Source organism: Micrasema longulum, unplaced genomic scaffold (assembly GCF_059751315.1).
Source record: "Micrasema longulum isolate JH-2025_06_02 unplaced genomic scaffold, ASM5975131v1 h1tg001921l, whole genome shotgun sequence".
NCBI classification, from domain to species: domain Eukaryota; kingdom Metazoa; phylum Arthropoda; class Insecta; order Trichoptera; family Brachycentridae; genus Micrasema; species Micrasema longulum.
In genome coordinates, this window is record NW_028279095.1 from 45,877 (window position 1) to 64,831 (window position 18,955).

The 18,955-nt window shown below is 34.4% G+C and overlaps 1 protein-coding gene across 1 annotated transcript in view; it reads left to right on the forward strand.

The window, feature by feature from the left end:
• Positions 1-336: 336 nt before the first annotated feature.
• cad (caudal type homeobox) overlaps positions 337-18,955 on the forward strand; it is a 52,165-nt gene continuing 33,546 nt past the window's right edge. The window contains exon 1 of the mRNA XM_088238568.1: positions 337-1,193. Coding sequence (XP_088094694.1) covers positions 917-1,193 — 277 coding nt within the window. The 5' untranslated portion in view covers positions 337-916. The remainder of the gene's footprint in view (positions 1,194-18,955) is intronic.

Sequence of the window (18,955 nt, forward strand, 5' to 3'; positions counted from 1 at the left end):
ATTTCCAAAATAAAAACTAAAACACGGCAGCAATGGCAGCATTAAAATAATAATTCTTTATCCGCGGCACCATCTAAAGCCATAAATTATACCTATGGTCATTTTAATTCGATCTATAATATTCCAAAACTTCAGTCAAATTCGAGGCATGCAGGTGAATTTAATCCACCTGCCTTCTCATTGGCTCGGAGTAGCTCCGTAGAGGGGAGAGGCCGCCATGATGCGCTCCTATTGGCTGAGCGCCCGCGAGGCCGCGCCCACAGAGGTACGGAGACCAGAAGACTAGGGGAGAGATAAGACCGCTATGTACCGGGCCTCATACTGCAAGATAGGGCCACACGGGTGGGATCTATCGGAGCGAGCCGAGGAAATAACCACGTCCGAGTTTCGTCTGTCCTCCGGAGAATTCCTTCGCGACTTTCCGTGCCCGATTTACGAGCCCCCTATCGAAAACTTTCATCGTGTTACGTAATGCGTAATCGATCAAACGTGATTATCCAAATTAGTGAATTGTGACAAAAATAAGTTTTGACGTTTGACAATGAAGGTAGATTGTGTCGTAAATTTATTTTGTTTACATCATCGATCGATTGATCAATGATTGCGAAACGCGGTTTGAGTGTAGTATAGAAAAAACAACTCCTGTATTGTATAATTATCTGGGATATATCGTGCAGTTTGACTTCCTTCGGGCGAGTACTGATCGCTCGTGCTCGTGTCGACGTCGTGATCGCGCGGTCGCAGAGGACAAACACGGTGGACTGACAGTCGAGAGACGAAGGTGCAGTGCGAGAACTCCGGTATAGTGCAGTGCGTGCAGCGAGCCAGGATTCCTACCCAAATCGTGGCGGACGTCACGGTAAAGGACGAGATTGGGGACCCGTACGGGGTGCGTTACGGGGACTACGGCCACGGGATGGTGTCGTACTACAACCCCCTCGGCGTGTACCAGAAGGGCGGCGCGGCGTGCGCGCACGCCGGCTGGTACCAGCCGCCCATGCTGGACGAGGGCGCCGCGTGGCACGGCCACGGCCCGGCGTGGCAGGGGGCCGAGTGGGTGGTGCCGGACCGCTCGGGCAGCGCGCCCCCGAGCCCGCGGCCCGGGTCCCCCGCCGCCGCGCACCGCCCGCCGCCCCCGCGCAGCCCCTACGAGTGGATGAAGAAGCCCAGCTACCAGAGCCAACCGAACCCAGGTGAGACCCGCTTTTCGGCATCCGTGTCGGAGGATACCCCTACAAAAAACTGACAAGACTCGGTATCATGGCATTACTCTTTCCGAGTCATAAAGATTCCTTATTCTCATTTCATGATTATCGTTCCAATTCTACGCATTATCAAGGTTTGTTGACAGCAAGTGTAAGCATCTGACGATCAAATTGTGGGGTATTCTTGAACACGTTGTATAACGTCATAGGTACTTTGTCTTGTTTTTGTGTGTCTAATGCTTCTTACGCTTTTTCTATTTTGTTGCTATTAAATTGGTTTGTTACTATTAAGAGAAACCTCTGTCTTCCTTCATTTAGTATCTCATTTTATAAATCTTCATCATAACTTCGTTTTAATAGTTTTTCAAATAAACATTTCATATCAAACTCGTCGGGAATCGAACTCGAGATCTTATACATATTGAATGCATAGTAGCAAAAGCATTAACCACGTAAAAGGTTAATTATTGAATATATTTATCCAATACTGGTATACAATTCATGGGTAAATAGTTGTAAATCACATAGAACTCATTACTAAGCAACGAACTTGTTACCTACTAACCCTTTAATGAGGTTAATAGGTGTTTAATTATCCTTAATTATTTGTTTGTTAATTATTTATCCTTAATTATGTTGATAAACGATATTTGTTCGTCTATTATAATGTCGGAAAATATAATATGCAGTTAAATATATAAAAACATTCATCTATATAAATATATCATAATATCAAGAAAGCAAACGATTATGTAAAGGTTTTTAGAATGCATTAATTATTGTTAATATTTCTTCTGTTGCTTTACCCGTATAAAATGTCCGCACAGCAACACAGATAAAAGACGGTTCAAACATAATAGTTAAAATACTGAAATCTGTGACCTGAGCGTACGTACCTTCTAGAATTCCGTGGAACGTTACAATTTTCTTGGAATTTACATTATTGTCTGTACTAATTTGTAGTTTACATTCCAAAATTATTTATGGTATATTATTATTTTATTTGTGAACTAGAAAACTTAGATGACGTGCTGTAGCAAGGGTCTTTAGTTTAATATATCTCATTTTAATGGATATTAAATTTGTTTTGCCCTTTTGCGTGCCGCATCTAAAATCACCCTACATGTAATTCGGTGCATCCTTACTTTAAATCCCTTAAGTCGAAAATTTGTAGGTAAATATTTCAATGTAGATTTACCTGTTGTGGGTACCACCCGACTGCTAAATCCTCAGCAGTCGTGTTTCCCGAGGTATTTTCTGAGAACTTTCCTAAAAGCATAAGGTAAATTCCTTTATCGTCTAATGTATTTTAATTCGACAAATATAATACAAACCACAGGTCCGTGAAACATGAATATTATTTACTGAGATAATAAAAGAAGACTTGGTTATATTTTATCAAGGCAAATATTTGATCGCGATTTAAGATATTTTCATTATCAAGACGTTTGGAGGAGATAAATAGGCGTAAACTACAAAACAAACGGGCAATACAGACATTTGTACCACCTTTCATATTGCTTCGGCGGCGGCGTAGTTATCAAACTACAAAATATTCTCCAATAGGCTCTAAATAGGCTCCACATTCAACACTATGAAAGCTGTCTGAAGATCAGAAGTTTAGTCAGTAAAAACTAAATTTCGCCTTGCAATGTCTGCATAGCACCTATTCAGCTCTACGGGTACGAATAGTGCCACCTCACTAGGGCCAAAACTAAAAATAAAAACTATTGAATTTTGAGAATACGTGCCTCAGAAGAATACTGGGTGTTGCTTCGTAAGGAATGTGGAAATAAGACAACGGACGCAGCAATCTCAACCGAAGTGACAACCGTCACATAGTGGAGGCTCATGTTACCTACGAATGCCTTCCGAGAGCCATAACCACGCTTGCCTACCAAGGCATCAGGCTCTCGCGGCTCTGGACGTCTGCGGCTGACAGTTCGTCGGCAGTTTACGTCTGAGCTATGGGTCGCGGACCTGACTTGGGAAGGCACACGGGAGTTGGCCGCAGACAAAGAGGCGATGCAGAGATTTTGTTGACTTCAAATTACATGTCATGAATTAAGTAACTGCTATTCGCGCCACATCAAACAGTAAAATTTAACAGCTGTCTGGAGATCGGATGAAGTCTCAGTGAAAATCAAATGCCGCCTATATAACGCCAATTCTCTCTAAGGAGAGATTCTCTGTAAAGGTACGGATGCGAATCGTGGCACCTCATTAGGGCCCAAAACAGCGAAATACTTAATTTTGAGAATAGGTGACTAAAAAATAGTATTATAAAGTGGGGTTTGTTTGACTTTGTAAAGAACGAAAAAATAAGGGAAAGGACGCAAAAAACTCAGGTGACAACAGTCACTAAGTGGAGGCGACATGGCGGATGCTTATCGAGAGACTTAACTACGCTTGGCTACTTTACAAGGCATCAGGTTTTTTTGACATCCTGGAGGCCCGCTGCTAACTGTTCCTCGACATTTCATGTCAGATTCATAGAACGTGGACCTAACTTGGGAGGATGCACAGGAGCTGGCAATTGACAAAGGAGCTTAGAGGCTGTTTGTGGGCACCATATGATTCAACTGGAACAAAAAATATTAATGCTTACTGTGCAAAGAATAATTATACGAATGAAGGTGACGGCAAGAGACCGCAATAAATAAGATGATATAATGATAAAATAAGACGCTGTTCTGTGGCCGGTGTTTGTGTGAAAGAGACAAAACAAAAGAAGATATTCCTTCAATCAGTCTATTATTGCCAGTAAGTGGGAGTGCATACTAGTTATATGACCGGCGTATTTATGATTTCGATTTTTTGCTATAACAGGCCTAAATTACATTATGATTTTTATAAATTATAAAACAGGAATTATTCATCAGTATGTCTCTATGATTTTTAAAAAAAAATCTCGACTTCAGAATATTCTGTCTTTTGCTTGAGGTAACACGATGTTACATCACCGCGTGTAAGGGAATTTTGTAGAACAGCCTTTTAAGAGTTGACTTACTTAAAATTAGCTGAAAAAAGAACATTGCATTTTCAATGAGCTTCGACAAATTGACAGTTTCCCGTTTTATACTAATTGCTAACATTTTTGTAGTAAAAATTTAATATCTCATCCCGAGAACCTGTTGTTTATAGTTATAAAGTACCTATTCATTAAAATTTATTGACTAAAATAATAAATATTATTCCAACACACCTAGATGAATTATGGACCCGCTTGTTTTCTTGGCATTACAAGGTAGGTACATAAAGCTGTACTTGGCGTAAAATTAACACACGAATCCGATAGTGAACGCGTCAAAAAGTCCAGATATCACAGTTCCAAATGTATAAGAACCGCGGATTGTCAGGGCCTTTCAACTATCTGCCCGCTTACTCTCCCGAGATGCTGGTGCCGATCGGTCGGATTTAATGGTTATAGCGCCAATAAAATCCCCGCGTTTCAGAGAACTTTATCTCAGAGAAACGAAGAAGGTGCATTCGCCATTTTATAAATTCGTTGTGTTTTTCTGCCTTTGAAAAAACGATTTGAATTAATTTACTTTAAACGCAATCTTCAAACACACGGGTAGGTGCTTATTTTTTAATCCACTCATTACGGTTAACAAAACATTACGATTAAACCAATTTATTTTACAGAAAAAAACAGTCGGCAATGATATAATAACATCAAAAAAATACGATTTAAAGACAGACTAGGGAAGTTTCTAAATAAAAATCATACATATTGAATTGTGGTTCAACAAAAGGGCGTGTTTATGTGTATTTGTATAAGAGTAAGTGTAGAGGTGTATTTGTGTGGAAGTAAGTGTTCAGGTGTGTGTAAGTGAATCTATGCTATGATACAATACTTATTCTATGATATGATATTATATATTACGGCTTGGTTAATATTTCATGTTGACCTTGCCAGAAATCGAGCCAGGGTCTTCAAGAATGGTAAACGAATGCGTTAACTACTACACCTTAGGTAGATACTCAATTTTTCGGGATTTTCACCGGTCGCTTAGTCCAGGGCCTTTAATTTTTTTTTACACACAGAGCTGTACGGACAGAAATGTCCAGTAATGGATGTTCATCTTAAACATTTCCTTTGTTTGAAAAACTTAATATGTTCATCCAAGTCGTTGAACAGTCATCAAGCTACATACAAAAAGTGTCTCTGAGCACGCGTACTCTCGGTATTGAGACATTTTAGGACAAAGGTTACGGCATTCTGTTGGGACACCTTTCTGTAGCCGCCTGGCCAAATATTTATCAATGATTCTTTGATGTAAATTTGTCAAATATTGAGTTCCTTGAAATAATTGAATAATGGCTCAGGCTGGTATGTCAGAGGCAGGATTACCATATGACAGGCATTTAAAGGCCTAGGTGCGGCCGGTATTACTCTGAGGCATGCTAGAGGATGGCAATACTCCCCACCCCCGTTCTCTGCATTTGAGTGGAGGCTAATGAATGTACCGATTTATTTCAGTCTACAGCTTTTTAACTAAGACGCATTTTACTAAAAAATCTGTCATTTTCGGCACCCTGCACAGTCATCCCCTCATTTTGAAATGTAAACTCCAGTCAGAGGGCACCGAAGCATAATAAATTATAATTTGAATGCAGATATTATATTTCTGCAATATTTTGTAGTTTCCGATACAAGCGACGGTATTTATTTACCGATACTTTCCTCCGAATTTTGCGAAATAGAAGCTTATTAATGTTATTTTAATCATTATCCTCTAGAAGTCAATTTTAAGTTTTTTAAACTGCAATTTTAATTTTCTTCTGTTAATATTTTTCATCACCATTCCCTTTCCAAAAATAATGTTGCATATGGCACTGTATTAGTACACCAATCGTAGCGTTTCTTGATTATTTTTTTTACATAAAGGTAAGATGATCGGTCTTACGTTTCAGATACCAGTCCAGGGACTATGGAATATTCTAGTGTAAAAACACCCCTTTAAATAAGTATTTCACATCAACCATGTAGGGAATCGAACCCGAGACCTCTTGTATGGTAGGCAAACGCGATGATCATAACATCACGAGGCCGACCTGTTAATATTTTTAGTCAGTCAAATTTGAGTAAGCAACTTCGTTTGACTCTCATTTACAGATTCCAGCTTTTAAATTCGCTACTCGTATCGGTATCGATATCGCTGATACTTTTCTATAAATATCGGTATATTATCGGCAGAAGCGCGTATCGATGCATTATAACCTCTCACTATTAGTATTTTGATCATTGTGATCTCCGTTCTGTAAGTTTTGAACAAAATGATTATAGCTTCCTACTTTCCCTATATACTGCCTCAGCTTTTTGTAGGTATTAACTATCAATTGACATTGAGATTTTAGTAAAGGTTGCGAGTATTTTTTGCGAATTTATTGTTTCCATCATAAAAGTATTGGTGGCTACAAAAAGTTCCTTAGGTAGATATCTATTTAAATACGGCACAAAAGCACTTTTTACTTGCAAAACCTACGTCACTAGTGATAATAACATTTAACCGATTTGAATTCCAAGTTATTGAGCAGAAATCTTGAATAAGTTATAGTGTTGACTTGGAAAAGTCGTGGGTATTATTTTAGAAAATAGTTGTAATGTTTTCCTCAAGAATAAATAAACAGGTGATTGATGTCAAATCAAAGTACGTACTTATGTTAATTTGCAGAAATATCAACAATATAAACTATTTTTTCAACCGTATTCAAAATAAAATACAGCTTGCAAAACTTGAAGTTTTTTCGGTTAACTTTATTTCGCAATTGAAGTAATTGAATTTATTGTGAGGTTTCAGAAGTTTCTCCTCAATTTTTTGAATCCTTGGATCATTCACTAATTTCTCTCATAATAGAAATACACATAAAGGACTCTCAGATTAAACATAACATTAAGCCATGGAAAATAATAACGGCTTATATCTGTATTCATTGAATTAAGAATAGTCCAGAAACCGCATACGCGCATCAAACAGAAGGCGTCTAAACTACTCTTAAAGGTGTAGTTTTACGATTTGACCCATTAATTTCTTTGTAGACGTTGCTAAGTGCGCAACTATTGATTTGAATTCAATAATGCCGTGTTGTGTTGTTTAAATGTGTAGAAATACTGCTGGAAACTTAAAGAAACTGGATGGGATCACATTTCATGTGTATGTAGAAAATGCACTTGTAAGCAGCAAATGCATTACTCAATAATTAAATTAATTTTCCATATGTCAGATTGTCCAAGAAAACAAAATGGAAATTATGTTAGTGTTGCCAGGGTAGTAAATTTTTTAACGCTACTTTGCTCATCTAATGAGAGAACTAACGAAAATTGGACATCTCGGATTGAACATCGCCGTGGTGGAAATTCGACATGACACAAAAATATCAGTTTTAGGCCAAATAGTTTAAAGTTTAACGTTCATTTATTAAATTGCTCTTATTAAATGACCTTTTACTTATCTACTCTGTTGTGTCAATCAATATATTTCCGCGTGTGAAATAAAATTTTAGAGGAATTAACAAATTGCTTTTTTCTTAAAATGTAATATTACATTTGTGTTATGATTATATTTTTCGCGATCTGGCAACATTACGCGGCGACTTCACGCATGCGCGTGGTGAAAGTGGGGCAAAGTGGGGGATTTTTTGGACACAGTCCGATGCATTCAAAAATGATTCTACGCTCCTTCTGGACTATTCTCAATTCTAGGTCTGTATTATTAAAAAAACTCCAGAACTGATAGATTAATGAATTAGTGGTAATTTGTTCATTCTTTCCTTTTCACGCAGCCAGAAAAGGAAAGAATGAACAAATCGATTTGTGTAACATTAAACTATTTCGTATTTTATTATTGAAAAATTTACTGCGTAATAATGAAACTTCTTTACCCACTTTACATTTAAATGTGAGTTCCGTTATCGCACATGTTTATCAGGATGAAGGGACGATCCTGTTTTCAGAGGAATCCCTGTTTATCCTTTCATCTTATGTTTGTTAACCTCCATGCTCAAATATACCTTATGCACTATATCAATATTGAAACGAGCGTTATTCCAATTATTTAAGATAAATGAAACTGATTCATATTTTCACAAAAATGGAGACGCATTCAAAATTCTGCCTGTATTTGAAATTCAGACCTATTTTCACATGAGTACTTTTTAATGTATCTTCTCGGATCATTTAGTTTGATTTTAAATATTTGGACATATTATCTACAGAATCAAATTATGATTTTATTGTTTGATTTCTTTAAAACGAAGACAAAAATATTACAACTAGTAACCAAATTATTAAAAGTTTCAGTTTACATATTTTTTAATCAGTTTGTGCCTTAATTTGTTTTTAAAATGTTAACGAAGGTAAACGTTAACCACCTCATTTCCTTTGTCAAATGAATTGATAAATCTTTTTATAGCTTAATTTATACCACGTGAATTTATTTGCTTTTTATATACTCGTACAAAGGTGCGAAGATCAAATGTTTTTAAATCTACATATTATTTTCGAATTTCTAACCTGTTTTTTATTTCAATGTCTTTTATAACAGATAACGTATTTTAAACTTTATTTAGTTCACTGAAAATCGTTAAAAATCTAAAATGAAAACTGAAAATTCTCTAGAAATCTAATAGTTTTTCCCACTTATCCTTAAAATTTGCCTTCAAGCAAACTACTAATTATTTTCATGACTTAACTTTTTGTACATAATATAAATTGTACATTGGCGGGCTTATCGCCAAATGACAATTTATTGACAAATCTCAAAGTAAATATAAATACCTAACTTTTTATACCCTTAAATTACTCCCAGTTTTCATGTTATAATTTCAAAAGAGTTTCTAAACATATATTTATTAAATTACATAAAAAAAACAATATTAACTTGTTCTAAGAAGGATTGAAAAGTATTAATAATATTTTCTTTGTTCACATATTATGTAAGTATTATATGATAATATGAGACAATTAAATTTGTGTTTTTAAAAGGTTTCTTTGTTAAATCTTTGGTAATCATATTGAATATTTTGCAGTGAAATAATTACTTTTTTAAATCAAACTTGTCATTAATTGGAAGAATATTGACATATGTCTAAATTTATCTTAAAACGAAAATTGTGTTATGAAGAAATATATCTCCCGAAAACGTTAAACACGAAAATTTAATTAGAAAATATAATTTAATATCAGAGTTCCACTGTTTTTCATTTACAGAATATAAAAATTAAAAGAACTAATGAAACATATAAAGTTCATATTTCAAGCACTTATTTTGTGGTTAAATATGTAATTAATAAAGCACCCGTGGAATTTTATTCACCTTTGAAAAAAAAGCATCTTTGTTTTTAACCACTTATTTTTCTACCAACCGGTTTCAAAGCTACGCGAGCTTGTATTTTTTAAACTAATGAATCTTATCCTATTTTATTTTAACAGTGTCTACTAAATATTAAATCTAAACATATGGAGCTAAAAAGACAAACCATTTTTCCTTTAGTCCTCTTCTTTCTAGTTTGAAAGATATAATCCCCCTCTTTCCTCACCTCTCATCTTTACAGGAACAACATGACAAAAAGACGTGTATCAGCTCCAGATGTTTAAGTAGATTTTGTATTTAATAGATACAGCTAAAATTAAAATAGATTAGATTCATTAGTAAATTATACCTTGATAAAGCAGCTTGTGCAGCTTTAAAACGGATCAGTAGAAAAAATAAAAAATAAGCTGTGAATAAGCCCTTGCAGATGGAATCACGCGTGATAAGCCCTTGTGAGTGATTGTCAAAAAATAACATGAAATAAACTTAGCTAGCAGACAACCGCAACGCAAAAAAAAAACTATTCGTCATACAAATATGCAGGGGATATGGAACGATTTCATTTTATGTAGATCTCAAAATTGCTGAAATCGTGTCTTTGGATGAAACGAAACGTAGTGGAGTAAGCAAAACCCTTCCAAATGACCGTGTTTGTCAGCGCCGAGTTGAATCTCGCTCACTACCACATCCCGCTAAGTGTGCTGATATACAAGTGAATCTAGAGGGAAATACAAATACGCTATCACCAATCCAAACTGGCCTTATCCACATCTACACTGATGGCAGCAAACTGAATGGACATGTTGGAGCGGCCTTCGTTGTCTACAAAGAACACGAAGAGATAGACCATCGAAAACTAAAGCTTAAAAATGAGTGTTCAGTCTTTCAGGCCGAGCTGGTTGGTATTGAAAGTGCAATTTTATAGATACAAAGAAAAATAACTAGTCCCGCAATTTTCACAATTCGGACTGCTTGCGCTCAAATCTGTTTACTCCACGAATTCCATCATAAGCAACATTTATAAACTTCACTATGCTCTCGGTACACGAGGCATATATGTTCGATTCTGCTGGGTTAGAGCTCATGTTGGGGAAATAGGAAATGAGAGAGCAGATGAGCTAGCCATGTCTGCTACGGTCAAAAAAGTGAGGACGAACTTTGATGACGGTCCAATAAGCCATGTAAGGTGGTCCTTTTCAAAAGATAAATCCAATGAGTGGAGGAAAATATATGAGGAAGAAACTGCCAGTAAGTGGATCAAGCAACTTTTGAGAAGCACAGACGAGGCCAAAACATTTTGGAAGCATGAAACGCCTACACATGAACTAACTCAGGCTCTCTCGGGGCATAGATGCATGGGGGAATATTTGCATCGCTTTGGGCTGCGAGACGATAGTTGCTGCCCATGTGAAGGGATCACTGAGCAGACTGTAGAACATCTTCTAATATACTGCCCGATGTTTGATAGGCCGAGATGGGAGCTTGAATGCAAATTAAATACTCGGATTGCTGCCACAAATAACCTAGCTGAGCTTCTGAACTGTAATGATACACGAAGAGAGACTGCTCGATTCATAACAGGAACGATAAAGCAAGCTAAGTTATTTAATGGCGGTATTTAGCTCCTTTTGTTTTTTTTTGTGTCCAACTTTAACGACTGTTTTTTTAATTAGTTAGTTTTATATTTTTAGAGTTATTTTGTTTATTCCGATTCTGCTTTTATTTTTATTATTGTTATCTATGTTGAAAAATGTTAGTCAACTGAATATAACCTTACGAGAAATATACATTCATAAAATCTTGCATATAACAAAGGCAAGGTGCAAACAATTAGCAACTAATAAAAATAAGCCACAACGTAAAATAAATCGTTTATGTATAATATTATGCTTGTTAAAAAAATATCTCCAAGTCGACACTTCACACGAAAAATATTTCAACAAAACCGAATACTTACACTATTTGTGTATAGTGTTTGAATTATTTTTAGAGCTATCAGTTAAGTAGGTAGATTTTGTTTTATGTAGAACCATAGAATTTTTATTTTATTTTCATTCCGTCTCTTTTTCCTTTGGTAGTTTTTAGTTAGTGTAGAATATTCTAACACCATATAAACAGCACTACTTTCTTTGTTCTAGTATCTGCATTAACATCATCTCCGTCACTTCTAGACTTTACTCAACTGGACCCCAGTGGTATGAACCAAAAGATAATTAAACCTTTATAAGTAGAATGCGAGTAGTTAGTTTTATTATTATTCCTCACTGAATAAACTGTGCTGAAATGTTGAAATTACAAATGGAAACGTGGCGTGTAATGCCACTTGTATCAAATTTGGCTAACGGCGGAGCCATTAAATGAATGTACCCACAATTATAATAAGGCGTTCATAGTTTCAATTTAGCCCTGAAAAAAGTATGCATGTCAATTTATATATTAATTGTTTTTTTTTGTTGGGATAAGTCGGTTGTAAAAGTTGATTACATATAATATGCAATTTATTAGAGAAGACATAAACATAGTAATAAGCATATTGTATCGAACGTAGTTATGCCGAGAGCAGCCAGTTATAGAAAAGTAAAACTGAGATAATAGCACGTTTGTGAAAAGAGTGAATAATCAAATCTACACAAAAGTTGGAATGTTTTTGACTTTGACAAATGATAAACAATTGATACATTATTTTTTTTTAATATTTCAAACATGTGATGATTTTTTAAGTACCGCAAGATTTTTCTAGAGCTGTGGGTGTTTTCTGCAAATTGAGAAATTCCGTTTTTGTGATCGACAGAAGGTGATTCTTATAGTTTTTTTGTGTGAAAGCTGTCTATCTGTTTTTAGCAGAACATAGAATTGACCTTACTGCACCCGATAACACCAATATCTACTTTTTTCAAAATTGTGGACTGACTGCATTCTGCATAACTACGTTCATTTATAAAAAGGCGTTCATAGTTTCAATTTAGCCTTGAAAAAGTATGCATATAAATGTATATATTAACTGTTTTTTTTTATAAATCGGATGTATAAGTTTATTACATACAATACGCAATCCATTAGGGAATACAAACATATTTATTAGCATCTCAATTTAGGGTAAATAACATGAGTTAGAGACCGTACATAATATACAATGTATTTAGTTTTTTTAATCAGCCAACTATTTGATCTGGTTAATGTTTTCAAAAAAAACTTTGAAATTCTCGCATAATAATAGATTATTATAAATGCATTGTTATATATTTATTACATGGACGCGCCCGATAGAGTAAAAAATATATTATTAAAATAGTGATACGAAAATTTACCCATTGTTACCGAGTTGGTTTGTTTACACCAAGGCTGCATTCAATGAGGATGCATATGCTACCAAAAATTGGAGGGTACTTATTTTTGGTATATTAAAAAGTTTGTATTTCATTATTAACAATTTATTTATTCGTTCAAAATTACACTCGTTTACATACTCATGAACTTATTAACGATTTTAAGGCTGTGCCCATGTTAAGCCATAATAATTAATAACGAAAAATACATGGTAAAATTAATTGAATTATAATAACATGTGATGTAATGGAATAACTATCCAGAAAAACAAAGTATAAATGATAAAATTCCAAAGAAGATAGGTAACATAAAATAAAAATAATCAGATGTAAATGTTAAAATATAAATTATACCAATTTAGTTACATAAATATATATATATTTTTACTCTAAATGTTATCAATGTAACTCTCCAAAAAAAAAACTAACTCTTGTGCTTGGAGAGTGACTATTTTAAAAGCGTATTCCAATCAGTGCAGCCCTGTAAGTAAGAAGAGTTTCGTATTTGTGCGGATAAGCGTAGCTTGACGTTTGCAAAAGATAATATTTATATTTAAATATTAATTGTTTTAAGGCTTCGTTAATCATGAACAAATATAAAGTTACGCAGTCCTTTCTAAAATGTTTATTCGAAAGGTTTTTACACGCTTAATGACACAAGCAGGCATTTTGATTTCGATTCTAACTAACGTCACACTTGGCTTCCGGTTAAAAAACGACTAAATACGCGTTGAACACGACTGAGCGTTTGGGCATGAGTTAAGTGTCATCATTCAGAGGGCTCAAGGCATTTCTGTGTGTATTAATATGTCAATGTATTAATGGGAATAATCGAATGTGTGAGTTTTGGTTACGTTATTTATTTATTTATTTACAGAAACAAACAGTCGATGATGATATAATAACATAAAAAAGATACGGTTTAAAGACAGACCAGAGAAGTTCCTAAATAAAAATCATACATATTAAATTGTGGCACAACAAAAGGGTGTGTTAATGTGTATTTGAATGAGAGTAAGTGTAGAGGTTTGTTTGTGTGTATTTGTGTGGGAGTAAGTGTTCAGGGGTGTGTAAGTGTAAGCATCATTAAATAGCAAGTGTAAATATATATTGTGTATTACATATTCATTTATTAACATTTTAATTGTATTTAAGTTTAAAATATAATCCCACACAATGCACAAGAGCTTACTTATTGTTTGGTGTGGTATTTTGTTAGATTTTTTTTCATCAGCACGTTTAAAATTAGTGGGAGTTTTTCAATAGTAAAGGTATTAAAACTATACATCAAAATCAATGATGTAGATTTTAGATACATAGATGTTTATCTATAATTTAATGTTGTATCTATCTTAGTTTAGCTTTTAGGGACAGTTGCATATTTTTTTTACACAAATCAACTTATTTTGATGAAAATGTTTAAATTATTTTACTTTATGCTAATCTTTTTGTGGTGCAATTCATCTTTTATCCCATTTCATGGGTGAATTGATTTTTTATTATAATATAATAATTATTAATATTTTTAGTAATTTAATGACAGGCAAACGCACTGACCAGTACCTACCACAAGGCGCTAGAAGTATCCACTCGATTTCACTTGCAGGATTTTTATTTGAGACTTGCCACTAAATAAATCAATAATAATATAAAATATAATTGATATCAACGCACCTTAATTTTACCGTGTCGTCCGTCTGGATTAAGACGATACGTGTGAAATGGGTCAAAGATGCTCTGCAAGAAACTATAAACATCCCGTTATTACATCATTATTGTTTATCATTTTGACCATTACTAGAGTTATAGTTTTTTTTCAAACCCACAACTTTTACAATTCCACGGTCAACTGTTACGTGCTTGTGATTTTATAGAAAAACGAGTTAAAAAACCGAATCTAAACGTTTATTTATCGTAATAATATGCCGTGTTTTTTCTAGATCTGTAGATAATCCAACCGGTCATATTTTAATTACAAGTTATTCATTATTGTTCAGCGGGTTGTGCTGAAAATATAAACATATGCTAAGTAAATGTCAGTAAAACATTTAGGTACTCAATATTTTTGATGGGTGGAGATAAGAGAATAACTGCAAAAGTGTAACTTTTTATTATGAACCCAATTATTTAGCTGCAGAACTCATATTTTGCGAAATTCAATTTATATAAATAACAGAAATATTTCGGATATCCTACTTGAACCAATGGGGCAGAAATTTATTTATTTATTTATTAACGGACATTGTCCATGTATACAATTTATAAGGTTTAAATATTACAATAAAAGAGTAGTTTAAAACATTTAAATAAAAAAGAAAGAAGCATTGACAAACATAAGGGACATCGAGACAAGATCTGGACTATTTATTTAGTGCTCGTTTAAATCGTTGTAAACTTAAACCAAAAAAGTCCAGATCCTGTCTTGAGTTATACGACAAAGGCGGGTCATTGGAGAATTTAGGCCATGGTTTGTTCTATGTTGATCGATGAACAGTACTTCATTGTTTCTCAATCTACGAGTCGGAATATTGAATTTTACTTGTCCCAGTAATGATGGAACATCGATTATACCATTTAGTATGCCGAACATATATATGGAGTCAATATTAGTTCTACGTTTTTGTAGACTAGAAATATTTAACATTGACTCTATTTCAGCATAAGAATAATTATCTCTCTCTAGTCCAAGCATCCACGCTATTTTTCGAAGCAAGCGATGTTGGACTGATTCAATGTGATTTATGCGATTGACATAGAATGGAGACCAGACCACTGAGGCATATTCAAGAAGAGGGCGAACAGTTGAGCAATAAAGAGTTTTGATTGTACGGACATTAGTAAAATCAGAGGATATTCTGTTAATGAAGCCAAGTAATTTCAGTGATTTATTTACTGTATTATCTACACCGCAAGACAAATAAATTTACGAGTTCTCAAAAAAAACTAAAATTGACATATAATGAATTATTCTTGATATTTAATTAGTTTTTTTTATATTGTTTGACATATGTGATGACTACTCGTTATTTCAAGGTTAAAATAAAAAATCTTACCCATGAATTGTACTTAGAAATTGCCATTATATATCAGGTATCAGATTACCCGAACCTTAGAGACCCATAACGGTTCATTTATGGTCGAGTGTTTGTGATGGAATAATAAAAGACATGTTATTTTTTAATTCATATTTAAGAAGTAGGTTCTTATCGCTTTATTTTAAATTAAAGTATTTTACATTTAAACATATTTATAACATTTAAAAATATTTAGTACTTAGTGAATTCACCTTTATTTTTTATAACATGTAAAATTCTATTATTTAGAGAAGCGTAAAGCGAATCTAAAATTTCTGATGTTATTTCTTCTTCCCAAACTTGAATTAAGTTTTTTTTTAATTCCTCAATGTTTTTTGATTTTTTTTTCCCGACTTTTTTTTTCATAATCGCCCATAAATTTTCTATCGGGTTCAAATCAGGGCTATTCCCGGGCCACGTCAACGATTTTAAGCCAATTTTCTCCTTGAATTCATTGATCTATAAAAAAACAATAAATTATTTATCATGTGGTCACAAAATGCATTTAAAAATATATATATTTGTACTCACAGTGCGGGCTCTATGGCACGGCGCAGAATCGTCCTGAAAAATTGGGTCCGCGGTATACTGCGTAATGTCCTCGATTGTTGGAATAATATGTTTTTTTAACACTTTTTTGTACTGAATGGCATTCATCGTACCCTGTACAAAATTTAGAGGTCCTAAACCGTATGCTGTCATGCACCCCCAAATCATCACGTAGGGTGAATGTTTAACGGTTCGAGTGACGCACGACGGATGATATCTTTCCCCACGTTTTCGTCGAACTATCTTTCTGCCGTCTGGACCAAAAAGGTTGAATTTTGATTCATCAGAGAAAACAACATTTTGCCAATCCTCCAAGGTCCAATTCTGGTGCTCTTTCGCCCAATCCAGTCTAGCCTTCTTCATTTTGTCCGTGAGTAATGGTTTCTTTGCGGGACTCCGTGCTTGGAAACCATGCTCCAACAGCCTCCTGGACACTGTTTTTACTGAAAATGTTGTTGTGCTGGTAGACTGCACCTCTGCGTGTATTTCAGGTGCCGTTAAAAATCGATCGCGCATAACAATTTTTTTTATTAAGCGATCATCTCGGGCAGATGTCACGCGCCCCCGTCCGCTTCCTTTTTTCCGTTGTATGGATCCAGTTTCTTGGATTTTTTTAAATAAAAACCTCACTGCACCTTCTGAATACCCAACTCGACGAGATATTTCACAATTAGATATGTTTTCTTGCGACAATGTGATTATTTTGGATTTTATCGCAATCGACATTTGCTTTGCACTTTCCATGATTGTTGTGTTATGTTCACTCAAACGCGGGTAAAACAAGACTGTTGAGACATTTTAAAATGTAAATATTGTAGAAAGGTGACACATAGTGTCCTTAATTTACTAAACAAAAGAAAGAGGTATCGATAAAGGATTTCTTAGAAAAAGGGTTCAGTAAAGTCAAGGGGCGCGGTAGCAGGTAAACTCGTAATTTTTTTTGTCTTGCGGTGTATATGCTCAGACTAAATGAAATGAGACTACTTATACTAGAACTAACTGATATATATTTGGATAATTTATATAGCGCCATTTTTGTGAAAATCACCTCAAGGGCGCTGTACAATAAATAAATATTCCAGCACGTCTTGCAGCTGCAGAGCGCATGGACGATTGGGATTCTAGTTCCTCGTCTCCAATTATGATATATTACAATTCTTATATATAGGAGATAGATTACAGCATGTTTTGCAGCTACAGAGCGCATGGACATTAAGTAATTTGGCCCTTCTTGCATTTTTAATTTTTATTTAATGTGACAATGAAGTTAAGAGTTTAAGTGATATTTTAAAAAACTAACTAAAAAACAAATTTATCAAAATAGAAGTTAGATTACAATAAGTCTTGCAGCTACTGAGCGCATGGACGGTTGGAATTCTATACCCCATTTACTAAATTGAGGTATTTAATAGTTGATAAAATTTATCAATTAAAGCAGCTATTATTATATAGCACCATTTTTGTGAAAATCACCTCAAGGGCGCTTTAAAATATCCCAATACGTCTTGCAGCTACATAGCGCATTGACGGTTGGGATTCAAGTTCCCCGTTAAAATTATAATTTAATTCGGTAACAGATAGGAGCAAGATTACATCATGTCTTGCTGCTACAGAGCGCATGGACGGTATGAAGCCTAGCCCCCATTTACATTATTTAAAAATTGAATTTTGGTTTTTCTGATTATTTTTTCAAAACTGTTTACAAATAGGATCTGGATTACAACATATCCTGCAGCTACAGAGCGCATAGACAGTTGGAATTCTAAACCCTATTAATATATTTAAACCACTCAATGAATGATAGAAATGAGTCTACTTATATTACTGAGACCATCTTGTTCCATTTTTGCCACTGAAAATATGACACAAATGTGCACACTTATTTTATCAAAACCTAAATTTAATAGGCACGAAGTTTTTCATCAATGTTTTCAGTTACGAGTAAGTGTATCTGAGAGAGCTCTTCCATCCCCTATCACAACATGCACTATCTCATCGTTCTTAGTAACCAGAGAACCCATTTAATACCTATTCACCGCTCTAATTTGTTTGCCTCCTCTTTCACAGTAGTAGTACCTGCTCGAATGTGGAATAATCTACCCGCTTATGTTAGAGACGCCCCTTCTTTATTTACATTTAAATCAAGAAATGTCACTATCTAAATGTTTGAGTTATTCTTTTCTCCTTATTATTTCTTTCCTATCACCTCTTCTCTCTTTATAGTACAGTGTAGATTTTAGTTAATTTTTGTTCCAAATTTTGTATAAAACTATAAGATTCTGTATAATAACCTAGAATATGTCTATGTGCTTGTATTTTTTTCAAACTGAACGGTTCGGGTAGGTAGAAAGAAATTGCCTTAAGGCAATATACCCGCCCTTACTTGTAAATAACCTGTATATGTTTATAAAATGTTAAATAAATCAATAAAATAAGTTTTCCATTAATATCATCGATGCAAGCACACACAAAGAACATTTCCT